At 43.8% G+C, this 16,424-nt stretch overlaps 2 protein-coding genes across 3 annotated transcripts in view; one reads left to right on the forward strand and one right to left on the reverse strand.

Annotated features, from left to right (window-relative positions):
* pbdc1 (polysaccharide biosynthesis domain containing 1) overlaps positions 1–13,847 on the forward strand; it is a 29,737-nt gene extending 15,890 nt beyond the window's left edge. For both annotated transcript variants that reach the window (XM_073061990.1, XM_073061981.1), the window contains exons 4-6: positions 7,832–7,972; positions 12,859–12,970; positions 13,276–13,847. In XM_073061990.1, the coding sequence (XP_072918091.1) occupies positions 7,832–7,972; positions 12,859–12,970; positions 13,276–13,439 (417 nt within the window). In that variant the 3' untranslated portion in view covers positions 13,440–13,847. The remainder of the gene's footprint in view (positions 1–7,831; positions 7,973–12,858; positions 12,971–13,275) is intronic.
* Positions 13,706–16,424, reverse strand: part of xpo7 (exportin 7) — a 191,711-nt gene continuing 188,992 nt past the window's right edge. Inside the window, exon 28 of the mRNA XM_073061943.1 lies at positions 13,706–14,553. Within this exon, the coding sequence (XP_072918044.1) occupies positions 14,460–14,553 (94 nt within the window). The 3' untranslated portion in view covers positions 13,706–14,459. The remainder of the gene's footprint in view (positions 14,554–16,424) is intronic.

Below are 16,424 nucleotides of genomic sequence, written 5' to 3' on the forward strand. Positions count from 1 at the left end.
ACAGTAGGTATAGGAGCAGGCCATTTGGCTCTTCTAGCTAGCACTGCCATTCACTGTGATCATGGCTGATCATACACAATCAGTACCCCGTTCCTGCCCTCTCCCCATATCCCTTGACCCCGCTATCTATAAGAGCTCTACCTAACTCTCTCTTGAATGCATCCAGACTTGGCCTCCACTGCCTTCTGGAGCAGAGCATTCCACATATCCACCACTCTCTGGGTGAAAAAGTTTTTCTGCATCTCTGTTCTGAATGGCCTACCCCTTATTCTTAAACTGTGGCCTCTAGTTCTGGACTCACCCATCAGTGGGAACATGCTTCCTGCCTCCAGCGTGTCCAATCCCTTAATAATCTTATATGTTTCAATCAGATCCCCTCTCATCCTTCTAAATTCCAGTGTATACAAGCCCAGTTGCTCCAATCTTTCAACTTATGACAGTCCTGCCGTTCCGGGAATTAACCTTGTGAATCTACACTGCACTCCCTCAATAGCAAGAATGTCCTTCCTCAAATTTGGAGACCAAAACTGCACACAATACTCCAGGTGGGGTCTCACCAGGGCCCTGTACAGCTGCAGAAGGACCTCTTTACTCCTATACTCAATTCCTTTTGTTATAAAGGCCAGCATGCCATTAGCTTTCTTCACTGCCTGCTGTACCTGCATGCTTGCTTTCATTGACTGATGTACAAGAACACCTAGATCTCGTTGTACTTCCCCTTTTCCTAACTTGACTCCATTTAGATAGTAATCTGCCTTCCTGTTCTTGCCACCAAAGTGGATAACCTGACATTTATCCACATTAAACTGCATCTGCCATACATTTGCCCACTCACCCAACCTGTCCAAGTCACCCTGCATTCTCATAACATCCTCCTGACATTTCACACTGCCACCCAACTTAGTGTCATTAGCAAATTTGCTAATGTTACTTTTAATCCCTTCATCTAAATCATTAATGTATATTGTAAACAGCTGCGGTCCCAGCACTGAACCTTGCGGTACCCCACTGGTCACAGCCTGCCATTCTGAAAGGGACCCGTTAATCGCTACTCTTTGTTTCCTGTCAGCCAGCCAATTTTCAATCCATGTCAGTACTCTGCCCCCAATACCCATGTGCCCTAATTTTGCCCACTAATCTCCTATGTGGGACTTTATCAAAAGCTTTCTGGAAGTCCAGGTACACTACATCCACTGGCTCTCCCTTGTCCATTTTCATAGTTACATCCTCAAAAAAACTCCAGAAGATTAGTCAAGCATGATATTCCCTTCATAAATCCATGCTGACTCGGATAAAGGGGAAGCCTATTAGAACCGAGATGAGGAAAAACTTCTTCACACAGAGAGTGGTGAATCTGTGGAATTCTCTGCCACAGGAAACAGTTGAAGCCGGTTCATTGGCTATATTTAAGAGGAAGTTAGATATGGCCCTTGTAGCTAAAGGGATCGGGGGTATGGAGAGAAAGCAGGTTCAGGGTTCTGAGTTGGATGATCAGCCATGATCATACTGAATGGCGGTGCAGGCTCGAAGGGCCGAATGGCCTACTCCTGCACCTATTTTCTATGTTCCTAACATCCTTGTAAATCTTCTCTGCACTCTTTCAACCTTATTAATATCCTTCCTGTAATTAGGTGACCAAAACTGCACACAGTACTCCAAATTCGGCCTCACCAATATCTTATACAACCTCACTATAACATTCCAACTCTTATACTCAATACTTTGATTTATAAAGGCCAATGTACCGAAAGCTCTCTAATAGTAGTTACCCTATCTACCTGTGATGCCACTTTTAGGGAATTTTGTATCTGTGTTCCCAGATCCCTCTGTTCTACTGCACTCCTCAGTGCCCTACCATTTACCTTGTATGTTCTACCTTGGTTTGTCCTTCCAAAGTGCAATACCTCACACTTGTCTGTATTAAACTCCATCTCCCATTTTTCCAGCTGGTCCAAATCCCTCTGCAAGCTTTGAAAGTCTTCCTCACTGTCCACTACACCTCCAATCTTTGTATCATCAGCAAATTTGCTGATCCAATTTACCACATTATCATCCAGATCATTGATATAGATGACAAATAACAATGGACCCAGCATTGATCCCTGTGGCACACCACTAGTCACAGGCCTCCACTCAGAGAAGCAATCCTCCACTACCACTCTCTGACTTCTCCCATTGAGCCAGTGTCTAATCCACTTTACTGCCTCACCATGTATACCTAGCGACTAAATCTTCCTAACTAACATTCCAAGCAGGACCTTGTCAAAGGCCTTACTGAAGTCCATGTGACAACATCCAATGCCTTCCCTTCATCCACTTTCCTGGTAACCTCCTCGAAAAACTCTTAATAGATTTGTTAAACATGACATACCACGCACAAAGCCATGTTGACTCTCCCTAATAAGTCCCTGTCTATCTAAATACTTGTAGATCCTATCTCTTAGTACTCCTTCCAATAATTTATCTACTACCGATGTCAAACTTACCAGCCTATAATTCCCAGATTATTTTTAGAGCCTTTTTTAAACAATGGAACAACATGAGCTATCCTCCAATCCTCCGGCACCTCACCTGTAGATACCGACATTTTAAATATATCTGCCAGGGCCCCTGCAGTTTCAACACTAGTCTCCTTCGAGGTCCGAGGGAATACCCCGTCAGGTCCTTGAGATTTATCTACTCTGGCCCCTCAGCCATCAGGTCCCACACCACCAGGTTCAGGAACAGTTATTACCCCTCAACAATCAGGTCCCACACCACCAGGTTCAGGAACAGTTATTACCCCTCAACCATCAGGTCCCACACCACCAGGTTCAGGAACAGTTATTACCCCTCAACCATCAGGTCCCACACCACCAGGTTCAGGAACAGTTATTACCCTACAATCATCAGGTCCCACACCACCAGGTTCAGGAACAGTTATTACCCCTCAACCGTCAGGTCCCACACCACCAGGTTCAGGAACAGTTATTACCTCTCAACCATCAGGTCCCACACCACCAGGTTCAGGAACAGTTATTACCCCTCAACCATCAGGCCCCCACCACCAGGTTCAGGAACAGTTATTACCCTACAATCATCAGGTCCCACACCACCAGGTTCAGGAACAGTTATTACCCCTCAACCATCAGGCCCCCACCACCAGGTTCAGGAACAGTTATTACCCTACAATCATCAGGTCCCACACCACCAGGTTCAGGAACAGTTATTACCCCTCAACCATCAGGTCCCACACCACCAGGTTCAGGAACAGTTATTACCCTTCACCATCAAGTTGCTGAACCAGTGTGGATAACTTCACTCAACACTGCTCTAAACTGATTTCAGAAAGTATGGACTCCATTTCAAGGAGTCTACAACTCATGTTCTCAGTATTATATATAATGAGGGGTAGCTTCATGGTATTGTTGCTGCATTACTACCCCATCACTAGAATCGCAAGACCCACAATCTACTGAGGGCCAGATCAGTGGCATTTAGAACTAGTGATCAAGTAAAATACAGGAAGTTGATGTACAGCCTCTGTGAAGTGGCAATTCCAGATCAAACTTGAATCATTGAAGGATGCTGAACAGTTGTGGGAAGGCTTGATCGCTATCACCTCCTGCAAAGTAAAACCACGCGATGTGACAACAAGGTTTTGCTTCCAGATGAGCTCAGTGCTGACCACAAAATGTGGAGGCACTTTCATGAACTTCTACGTGAAGACCCTGTGATTTCAGTTTCCGAGGCTGACATGAGAACATCCTTCAGGAGGGTGAACTCAAGGAAAGCATCGGTTTAGTTGGGGTACTGGGCTGCGTACTATGGAGCTGTGTTGATCTGATTGATGGCTGGAGTATTCACTGATATCTTTAAACTTTGCTTCAGCTGTCTGAAGTACCCATCTGCTTCAAGCAGGCTCCAATTATACCAGTGCCCAAGAAGAATGTGATAACCTGCCTCAGTGACTATTGTCCAGTAGCATTTACATCCACTGTGATGAAACATATCAACTCCTGCCTGAGAAGTGACGTGAATCCACTCCAATTTGCCTACCGGAGCAACAGGTCCACAGCAGATGCCATTTCATTGGCTCTTCACTCAACCTTGGAACAGGTGGACAGCAAAGATGCATACATCAGGGTGCTCTTTATCAATGACGGCTCAGAATTCAATACTATCATCCCCTCAAAGCAAATCAATAAGCTCCAGGACCTTGGCCTCAATACCTCCTTATGCAATTGGATCCTTGATTTTCTTCCTTGTTGATACCAGTCAGTTTAGATTGGCAACAATCTCTGGTGCAGGTGCACCACAATGCCGTGTGTTTAGCCTCCTGCTCTGTTCATTTTATACATACGACTGTGAGGCTAAGTACAGCTCCTGTGCTATATTCACCCCCCCTCTTTACATTGACAGGACAGCAGTGGAATCTGCAAGCATTTCAAATTCCTGGGAGTGCACAACCTCTCATGATGCTAGAACATATCCTACACAATCAGGAACACTCATTGACAGCTTCACTTTCTGAGAGCTGGACTTTGCACATCTATACTCGTGCACTCTACAGATGTGCAGTAGAGAGCATCCTAACCAGATGTATCACTTCTTGGTATAAAAACTACACTGTGATGAACAGGGAGGCTCCTCAATGGGTAGTCGAAACTTCCCAACACGTCACTGGCACCAGTCTATCTGCCATCATATATACGGTAAGGTGCTGGAAAAGGGCCAGTAACATCATGAAGGATCCCACCCACCCTCTACGCCAGGACCAACAGACTCAAACAATTACTTTCCCCAAGCGGTAAGGCTGATTAATACCTCAACCCACTTTCTCATCCCTCCACACCCCTGCCACCACTACTTCATTTCATCATTTCCTGTCAGTCACTTTGTGTAGAGACACTGCTTTGCCTAGTGTCACCTTATGGACATACAGTCAATCTATATGTTATCTTATGCATTTATATTCATTGTGTTCCTTATCTTACTCTGTTTCTTTGTGCTGCATTTGAGTCGGAGTAACAATTGTTTTTATTTACACTTGTGTACTGGAAATGACAGTACTCTTGAATATTTACATTTGTTATGCACACCACAACTGTTGTCGGCCGAGTCATGGGTGGTGCTGAATCAGCATATAGGAGGGTGGGAGATTGAAAATCTGGTTGAGTGGTGCCAGAACACCATCCTTTCATTCAATGTCAGTAAAACCCAAGAGATGATATTGACTACAGGAGGAGGAAACCGAAGGTCCAGTCGACAGCCCTTATCAGGGGATCAGAGGTGGTGAGGGTCAGCGACTTTAAATTCCTCAGCATTATCCTTAAAGGGGACCTGTCCTGGGTTCAGCATGAAAGTGCAATTGTGCTGAAAGCATGGCAGTGTCTCTGCTTTCTTAAAAGTTTGTAAAAGTTCGGCATGTCATGTAAAACTTCGGCAAACTTGTATAGAAGTGTGGTGGATAGTACGTTGACTGGCTGCATCACTGCCTGGAATGGAAACACCAATGCCCTTGAACGGAAAAGCCTAAGTAGTGGATACACCCCAGTCCATCACTGGCAGAGCTCTCCCCAATATTGAGTGCATCTACACAAAACGCTGTTGCAGGAGATCAGCATCTATCATCAAGGATCCCCACCACTCAGGCCATGTTCTGTTCTTGCTGTTGCCATCATGAAGGAATTCAGGAGCCTCAGGTCCCAGAACAGTTATTACCTCCCTACCGTCAGGCTCTTGAACCAGAGGTGATACTTCACTCACCCCAACACTGAGCTCATTCCACAACCTTGGGACTCACTTTCAAGGACTCTACAAATCATGTTCTCAGTATTATTTATCCATCTATACTTTTAAAAATTTGCACATTAGTTATTTGTCTATCTTTTGTTATGTGCAGTTTCTCAATGATTCTATTGTGTTTCTTTGTATTTACTCTGAATGCCCGTAAAGAAAATGAATCTCGGGCTTTTATATGGTGACGTAAATATACTTTGGTTCCTTAATGTTGTTAAGCCAGGGATGGAAGTGGGGCTAAGCCCCCACGACTTCTTAAATGCTCCCAATGGCGTGCGTCTCAAATAACCTCTGACAACCAAGTCCAGCTTCTGGCCTTCATGTGTGGCTTAGCTATTAAGCCTGGCAGAACCGATTCTATTGACAGGTAAAGGGGCAAAGGTAGGTTATTGGCACCTTAAAACCAGTCTGTTTGGGTAGGTGGGACTTCTTAGCTGTGGTTGGCAGCTCATCTAACAGAAGGAAATCTCTAATCTCAAACTTCTACTGCCTTGTGACTATACCCGCTCACGGGGAAGACTTCGGGATAAATCCACAGCTGGAGTCCCTAAGGAAGTTTTATGTTGAGTTCAATGCTGACTGGAAACTCCTGCAGCATCAATGGTGTCAAACTGCATCGGTCTCTGGTGTTCATTTGGATTCATCAGACATGTGGAGAGAGGGAGCTTTGCTCTCCATATTGTACTGCCCAGGCTTACATATCATGTGGATGCTGGAACACACATCCATGGTTGACCCCGACTAATGGAAGGACTCATTTCTACTTTGATAATAAATTTACTTTGAACTTTGATTTTATAGTTGCACAATCTTCTTCTGTACATTGATTCTCAGTCTTTATTTATGTTTCATAAATTCTATAGTACTTCTCTTTTTTTCTTGTAAAAGCCTGCAAGAAAATGAATCTCAAGGTAGAGTATGATGACATATGCATACTTTGATAATAAATGTACTTTGATTTTGACTTTGAAATAGCCAACAGGTGAGGCAGCATTTGTGAGAGAGAAATGCAATTTAAATTTACAGGTGGATGTTCTTGCGGAAAGGCTGGTTATTTGAAATTGTCGAATTCAGAATTGGTGGGTTTTTAAGACCAGAAGGCACTGGAGCCTTTCCACTCATTGGGTCTGCTCTGCCTTTCCATCATGGCCAATTTATTATCCCTCTTAACCCCATTCCTCCACCTTCTTCCCTGTAACCTTTGATGCCCTGACTAATTAAGAACCTATCAACCTCCACTTTAAATGTGCCTAATGACTTAGCCTCCACAGCCATCTGTGGCTATGAATTCCACAGAATTACCATCCTCTGGCTAAAGAAATTCCTCCTCATTGCTATTCTAAATGGACGTTCCTCTATTCTGAGGTTGTACTGTCTAGTCTTAAGATTCCTCCACTACAAGAAACATCATCTCAATGGCCTTTCAATATTCATTAAGTTTTAATGAGATCCCCTCACTCTTCTAAACTCCACTGAGTAGAGGTTCAGAGCTATCAAATGTTCCTCATAAATTAACCCTTTCATTTCCAGGACATTCCAAAAACCTACTGTCTGGTAGGTTAGTTGGTCACAAGGGTGTAATTAGGCAAAGCAGGCTCGTTGGGACAGAAGGGCCAGTTACCGTGCTGTATCTCTAAATGACATAAGGAACTCTAGCTGTAGTTTCACGAGTGCCTTGTACACAATGTATGGAGACTTGTCTTTTATACCCTCTTCCAACCTTACAGTAAATCATAGAACACTACAGCAGAGAAACAGATCCCTTGGCCCATCTAGTGTGTGCCAGACTATTAATCTGCCTCATCCCAAGTCTTCCACTTCTCAACTTTGAGGTTCCACTGTGAGGATGCCTTCATTTCTCCACTTTCTGCTATCTCTTTCCACTTAGTCTAAATTTTCTGCTCCCAAGGTGAATATTCCCTTAATGCTGTGGGTTAGTTTCCCATGGGAGTTCCCATTCATGTATTAGCAGGAAATGGCAGCATCTCTGGGAATGTGGTTGGATAGTGGTGTGAATCGTGGCCTTGTTTCACCTCTGCTCTTCCCACAGCTCATTTCTTCAGTTGACCCACGATACCTTAGACTGACTAAAGAAGATGATCTGATCTACACAGAGTTCAGAAAGCGATTTAATGACATGAAGATTGATGTCCTTGATCCAGACGAACTGAAGTCTGAGTCTGCCAAACTGGTAAGTTCTAGAATTCACCAACCACTCACAGAGGACACTATCTCACACACGGACAGCAAGAGTTCGGGACAGTGCATGTATCCTGAAGTATCAGAGCCGTGGCACCTGCACACACATTTTGCAGCTGGGCCACTGGGGGGGGTGTGAGTGGAGCTCTCGAATAGGCGACCGTTGGGGAGGGGGTGAGTGGACCTTTCGATCAGGCAGCTGTGAGATGGGTGGAGTTTTCGAGCAGGCAGTTGTGGGAGGTGAGAGGTGAACAGGAGTGCTGTAATGATATGGGATTCCTTATTTAGGAGAGGAGACAAGGGATTCAGTGGCATGAAATGGACACTTGGATGGTATGTTGCCTCCCAGGGGCCAGTGTCAGGGACATCTCAGATCAGGTCCACAGCATTCTAAAGGGGAGGGAGAACAGCTAGAAGTCATGGTACATATTGGTACCAATGACATAGGTAGGAAAAGGGTTGAGATCCTGAATAGACACTTTAGGTAGAAAGCTGAAAAGCAGGACTTCAAGGGTAGTATTCTCTGGATTGCTGCCTGTGTCACACACCAGTGAGGGTAAGATAGGTACATGGAGCTTAGAAAAATAGGCTGTATGGTAGGGAAATTCTAGGCCGTTTCTAGAGTAGGTTACATGGCCGGCCGAAGGGCCTGTAATATGCTGTAGATTTCTATGTTCTGTGTTCATGAGTGATCTTAATATGCAGATAGATTAGGAAAATTAGGTTGGTGCTGAATCCCAAGAGAGGGAATTTGTAGAAATTTAGAGTAGTTTGTGATTGAGACCACTAAGGAGTAAGGCAATTCTGGATTGGATGATGTGTAATAAACCAAATTTGATTAATTTGATTTGAAGGTAAAGGAACCCTTGGAAGACAGTGATTATGATCTGATAGAATTCACCCTCGGTTTGAGAGTGAGAAAATAAAGTCAGATGTATTATTATTACAGTGGAGTAAAGAGAATTACAGAGGCATGAGAGAGGAGCTGGCCAAAGTTGATTAGAAGGGGACACTAGTAGAGATTACGGTAGAACAGTAACAGTTGGAGTTTCTGGAGACAATTTGGAAGGTATAGAATTAATACAATCCAAAGATGAAGTATTCTAAAGGGAGGATGAGGCAACCGTGGCTGACAGAGTTAAAAGCAGAAGAGAGGGCACATAATAGAGCAAAAATTAGTAGGAGGTTAGAAGCTTTTAAAAACTAACAAAGGCAACTAAAAAAGCCGTAAGTAGAGAAAAGATGATGAAATATGAAGCTAAGCTGGCCAGTAATATGAAAGGGTATACCAAAAGTTTTTCAAATACATAAGGAATAAAAGAGGGGCAGAAGTGTACATCAGACCGCTGGAAAATGACACTGGAGAGGTAGTCATGGGGAACAAAGAAATGGCAGGTGAACTTAAGAAGGGAGGAATGCAGAAACAATTATAGGTCAGTTTCAGTGGTTGGGAAGACCAGTGTTGGATTCCATTATTAAGGATGAGGTTTCAGGGTTTTTGAGGCACATGATGAAATTGGCCAAAGACAACTTGTTTTCCTTGAAGGGAAATCTGTTGGAATTCTTTGTGGAAATAACAGGCAGGGTAGACAAAGGAGTCAGTGGATGTTGTTTACTTGGATTTTCAGAAAGCCTTCATAAAGGTGCCGCACATGAGGCTGTTAAACAAGAGTCCATAGTATTACAGCACAGATACAAGCATAGATTTAAAAAATCGGCTGACTGGCAGGAGGCAAAGTGTGAGACAAAAGGGGGCCTTTCTGTTTGGAAGCAGGGAATCTGCAAAAGGATTTAGACAGATTGGGGAATGAACAAAGAACAGGGAAGTGTATGGTAGAAGGAATAAAATCTAATCTCTTCTAAACCAGGAGAAAATTCAGAAATCTGAGGCGCCAAGGGACTTGGGAGTCCTTATGTGGGATTCCATAAAGGTTAACTTGCAGGTTGAGTCGTTGGTTAAGGAAGCAAATTGCAATGTTAGCACCCAGTTCGAGAGGATTGGCTGATTGATAAGAGGCAGCGAATGGGAATAAAAGGATCTTTGCTTGGTTGGCTGCCAGTAACCAGTGGTGTTCCACAGGAGTCAGTGTTGCAACCACTTCTTTTTATGTGGTATATCAATGATTTAGATGATGGAATAGATGGCTTTGTTGCCAAGTGGCAAGTGAAATGCAATGTTGGAAAATGCACAGTCATGCACTTTGGTAGTAGAAATAAATGTGCAGACCATTTTCTTAATGGGGAGAAAATCCAGAAGTCTGAGATGCAAAGGGGCTTGGGAATCCTTGTGCAGAACATCCGAAAGGTTAACTTGCAGGTTGAGTCAGTGGTGAGGAATGCAAATGCCATGTTGGCATTTGTTTCAGGAGGTCTTGAATACAAAATAAGGGATATGATTCTGAGGCTTTATAAGGCACCGGTGAGGCTTCACCTCAAGTATTGTGAACAGTTTTGGGCTCTTCATCTAAGAAAAGATTTGCTGGCATTGGAGAGGGGCCAGAGGATGATTATTCCGGGAATGAAAGGGTTAACATACGAGGAACGCTTGATGACTCTGGGTCTGTACTCGCTGGAATTTAGAAGGGTAAGGGGAGAAATCTCATTGAAACCTTTTGAACGGGTTGTAAGGCTGTCAGAGGTTACGGGGAGAAAGACGGAGAATGGAGTTGAGGGGTAACAAGTCAGCTGTGATGGAATAATGGAGCAGACTCAATGGGGTGAATGGCCTATGTCTTATGGAACTGCGGCACTCTGGCCATTAGAGACTGGGCTGTCACAAGGGCAGGAATGGCTGCTGGGTGTTTGGGGTTTAGATGTTTCAAAAGGGACAGGGAGGGGGTAAAGAGGTGGCTGAGTGGCATTGCTAATCGGGGATATTATCACAGCTGCAGAAAGGGGACAAGGTTGTCTACTGGGTCAGTATGGGTGGAAGGCAGACACAGGAAGGGAGAAATGTCTGTGAGGACGATGTTAAGAAGTCCCAGGTTTCTACGGGGAGAAAAGGGAACAGATTGCTGCAGGGTTGGCAATGAACTTTGCATCCTCACTGGCCACAGGAATGGTACCAGATGATTGGAGGGAGGTAAATGTTATTCTTTTGTTCAAGCAAATGAGCACGGATTATAAACCAGTGAGTCTTACAATGGCAGGCAAACTATTGGAGAGAATATTTAGAGACAGGATTTTCAAGCATTTAGAGAAGTCTGATTAGGAATGTTCACTGTGGCTTTATAAGGGGCTGATTGTACCTTACAAACCAAATTGATGAAGTTAGCACAGTGGATGTGGATTTTAATAAGACATTTAACAAGGTTTCCCATTGTAGGCTCATCAGAAAGTCGGGAGGCATGGGATTCAAGGTAAATCTGGCTATTTAGATACAGAATTGGCTTGACCATAAGAGGCAGAAGGTAGTAGCAGATGGAGTGTATCCTGCCTGGAAGTTGGTGACCAGTGGTGTTCCACAGGAACCTGTTCTGAGGCCCTTGCTCTTTGTAATTTTAATAAGTGACTTGGATGAGGAAGTGGAAGGATGGGTGATTAAAGTTTGCAGATGACATGAAAGTTGGTGGTGTTTAAGGTTGTATCAGGACGTTGACTGGACGCAGAGCTGGCCTGAGCAATGGCAGATGGAGTTCAATCTATAAAAAGTGTAAAATAATACTCTGGCAGGTCAACCTTGGATACAGAATACAGGTTTAATGGCACGATTCTTAGTTTGGAGGAACAGAGGGATTTTGGGAGTACGGTACATGTCCTTAGATCCCTCAAAGTTACTGTGCGAGTTAATAAGGTTGTTCATAAGGTGTATGTTATGTTGGCCTTCATCAGTTGGGGGGGGTTTGAGTTCCAGAGCCACAAGGTAACGTTGCAGCTCTGTAAAACTGATTAGACTACATGGAGTTCTGTTTGGCTCCTCATTGGAAGGAAGTTGAAGTTTTAGGGTGCAGGGGAGACTTACTCAGGTGAGAGTGTGTCTTATTCTTTGTGGTGGCGTGTTGGGGAGGAAGCATTAAGAAGAGGGACGCCTCACGTCTTAATAAGCTGGTAAGGAAGGCGGGCTCTGTCGTGGGCAAAGTACTGGAGAGTTTAACATCGGTAGCTGAGCGAAGGGCGCTGAGTAGGCTACGGTCAATTATGGATAACTCTGAACATCCTCTACATAGCACCATCCTGAGACAGAGAAGCAGTTTCAGCGACAGGTTACTATCGATGCAATGCTCCTCAGACAGGATGAAGAGGTCAATACTCCCCAATGCCATTAGGCTTTACAATTCTACCGCCAGGACTTAAGAACTTTTTAAAAGCTATTATTAATGCTTTTTGAGATGGTGATTTAGATGCATATCACATTTTTTTTACTGAGTTAAGTATTGTATGTAATTAGTTTTGCTACAACAAGTGTATGGGACATTGGAAAAAAGTTGAATTTCCCCATGGGGATGAATAAAGTATCTATCTATCTATCTATCTATCTATCTATTAAGTTGGGTTGAATGAGCTCAAGCTTTTGTCTTTGGAATAAAGGAAGATGTGAGGTGACTTGATCGAAGTGTATGAGAGATGAGGTATATAGATCGAGTGGACAGCAAGAGACTTTTCCCCCAGCTGGGGTCATAATGGCTAATTCAAGCAAACGTAATTTTAAGGGCATTGGAGGAAAGTATGGGTGGTGGGGGGTATGTCAGAGGTAGGTTTTTATTTTACAGAGGGGTAAGTACACGGTTCGATGTATCGATAGTGTGTTTGGACTCCAAATGTTTTCTGTGCAGATCCACTGGCTGTTTCTGTGCACCCAAGAGCATACAGGGTGTGTGGATGTGGCATCTGCCCTCAGATTGTGCAATCACCTGAGGGGTTTCTGCTTACTTGTTGCAGGCCTGGCGTCCGTTCTGCATGCAGTTTGAGGGGCTGGTTGAAGACTACAACTTTGGGACACTCCTACGGTTGGACTGCTCCAAGGATTATGTGGAGGAAAACACCATATTTGGTAGGGTGGAGGGATGGGATGGAAGAGAGGAGAGGGAGAAGAAACAGGGGGAGGGGGAGAAGAAGATTGACAGGACAAAACACAGGAGAGGGAAGTTGAGATGGGAAGACAGGGGAAAGGAGTTGCATAATGAGAGACCAAATGAGGGAGGGCTATGGCTCATAGTACACTGCAGAGATTTCTTTCTTGTCTCTGTCGTTCTCTCAGGGGCAGGAGAGAGAGGGAGGGGGGGTGGTGTGTGTGGGGGGAGGGAGAGTGTGAAGGTAAGGAAATAGGACATTGTACATTATCTCGTGTTCTCTCAGCTACCAGGATCCAGTTCTTTGCAATAGAAACTGCCCGCAACAGAGAGGGATACAACACACAACTGTTTGAAAGATCTGCAAAATCAAAAGGAATCAGAGGTGCTGAAGAAAAGAATTCAAACTGTACAAAGCTGATGGGAGACAGAGACCCAGTGGCTACATAACACGTTCATCATACACGGAATTAAACCACAGAGGAACATGGAATTCTTTAGCAGCTGGGGCAGTACTGTGGTCACGGTAATGCCAGACTCAAGACAGAGCTGTGTGAAGAACAATGGTCTTTAAAAATTGAGAGAGCTCATCTATAATTGATGACTTCTATCTGCTTCTGAGTGCTGGTGTTGGGAAGAGGAAGGGAACATCATTGAGACCTCGGCACCTTGAAGCTCAGTGCATTCAGTGACCGTCAGGATACAGACAGATTACACTCAGTACAAACCACTGAAGTTTTATTTGCAGCCACAATTCTTACACTAGATGCAGCAAACATTCGTACATACCAACCAGTTACCTGATCACGCAACAATTTGGAAATGTGTTTAGTCAGAACAATAAAAATATAGAATCCATTGGTTTTCTTTTGCTCTGTGGATATAAATGAGCTGTGCTCAATCCAACATTAGCAGCAACATCTGCGTCACCTCTCCCGGAGCTTGAACAACTAGAACCTCAAACACAAATCCCAATTTAACTGGGGAATGACTACAATTTGATTAGTGTGCACTCTAGTTACTGGGTTGTGTTCTTCTCCATTTGGAGTTAGATTATAGAGCTTTATATCGAACTGAACACCCACACACACACTGCCCCACTCATCCAACTCACATCCTCCTCCCAATTCAAAAAATTTCAATCACAACTCTTCAGCTTTCTCTATTTTTTAACTGATTGATTTCATATAAACAGTTCAAAATGTCTTAAGAAAAAAATGTACAAGTTTATACAAGGCAGATGCGGGGCGGGGACACAATGACATTCCCTGCCAGGATATCATGGGCTGGGGGTTTGGGGTTGTGACAAGTCCAATGGTCAGTGGGTGGATGAGGCGTAGGAACTCACCTACCTGACAACTCTTGACTTTCCCCTAAACCCCCATCCCCTCCCTCCCCACCTTCTGCCCCTCAACTCCTGCATTGCATTGGAAATACACCCCAGTGCTGGGTAAGGGATCAGAATGGACGTCAGCTCATCATTTCGTTGCTGTTGACACCGTATGTTGAATTCTTCATTGAGTCGTTCACTTCCCTTCGAAACACCGAGAGATTCTGTGTGAACCTGAGGAGTAATAACAACATGTGTGTCTGTGGTGTAAGACCATAAGATATAATCTGCTCTGCCATTTCATCATAGCTGATCCAATCTTCCTCTCCATCCCAATCTCCTGACTTCTCACTGTATCTCTTCATGCCCATAACCAATCAAAAACTCTGCCTTAAATATACACAAAGACTTGGCCTCCACAGCTGCCTCTGGCAAAGAATTCCAAAGGTTCACCTGTCTTGCAAAACAAATTCCTCATCTCCATTCAAAATGGGCACTCACTGTTCTAAGGCTGTGTCCTCTGGTCTTAGACTCTCCCACCACAGAAAACATCCATTCTATTCGATAGGTTTCAATGGGGTCACCCCTCATGCTTCTGAATTCCAGTGAATGCAGACCCAGAGCCATCAAATGTTCTTCATATGACAAGCCGTTCAATCCTGGAATCATTCTCATGAATATCCTTGGAGCCTTTTCTAGTTTCAGCACATTCCTTCTACGCTATGGGGTCCAAAACTACTCACAATACTCCAAGTGAGGCCTCACCAGTGCTTTATAAAGTCTTAACATTACATCCTTGCTTTGATATTCTAATCCTCTTAAAATGAATGCTAACATTGCATTTCCCTTCCTCACCACAGACTCAACCCGCAAATTAACCTTTAGGGAATCCTCTACAAGGACACCAAAATCTCTTTGCACCCCAGAGTTTTGTAATTTCTCTCCATTTAGAAAATAGTCAACCAATTCAGTTCTTCTACCAAAGCGCATGACCATACGCTTCCTGACACTACATTGACATTTCTTTCCCCTTTCTAATCTGTTCAACTCTTTCTGTAGCTCTTTACCTCCTCAAAACTACCTGCCCCTCCACATATCTTCATATTGTCTGCAAACTTGGCAACAAAGCCATCAATTCTATCATCCAAATCACTGACATATGATGTAAAAAGATTCGGTCTCAACGCAGAACCCTGTGGAAAACCACTTGTCAACGGCTGCCAGCCAGAAAAAGCTCCCTTTATTCTGACACTTTGTCTCCTGCCAATCAGCCACTGCTTTATCCATGCTAGAATCTTTTCTGTAATACCATGGGCTTGTAGTTTCTGAAGCAGCCGCATGTGTAGTACCTTGTCAAAGGCCTTCTGAAAATCCAAGTAGAAAACATCAACTTATTCTCCTTTGTCTATCCTGTGTGTTATTTTTTCAAAGAATTCCAACAGATTTCATCAGACGAGATTTTCCATCGAGGAAACCATGCTGACTTCAGCCTATTTTATCATGTGCCTCCAAGTACCCTGAGACCTCATCTTTAATAATAGACTCCAATATCTTCCCAACTATTGAGATCTAACTGGCCTATAGTTCCCTTTCTTCTGCATCTCTCCTTTCTTGAAGAGTGGAGTGACATTTGCAATTCTCTAGTCTTCTGGAAACATTCCAGAATCTAGTGATTTTTGAAGGATCATTGCTAATGTCTCCACAATCTCTTCAGCCACCTCTTCAGAACACTGGGGTGTACACCATATGGTCCAGGTGACTTAACTACATTCAGACCTTTCAGTTTCCCAAGAACCTTCTCACTAGTTATGATAACTTCACACACTTTATGACCACCGACACCTGGAATTTCCACCATACTGCTAGTGTCTTTCACCGTGAAAACTGATGCAAAATATTTAAAAGTTTGTCCAACATTTTGTTGTCCCCCATTACTACCTCTCCGGCATCGTTTACCAGCAGTCCAATACCCAATCTTGCCTTTATATACACTTTGTATTTAAAGAAACTTTTGGTATCCTCTTTAATATTAGTGGCTAGCATAATTTTGTATTCCATCTTTACCTTCCTAATGACTTTTTTAGTTGCCTTCTGTTGGTTTTAAA

This window comes from Hemitrygon akajei, chromosome 1 (assembly GCF_048418815.1).
Source record: "Hemitrygon akajei chromosome 1, sHemAka1.3, whole genome shotgun sequence".
NCBI classification, from domain to species: Eukaryota; Metazoa; Chordata; class Chondrichthyes; order Myliobatiformes; family Dasyatidae; genus Hemitrygon; species Hemitrygon akajei.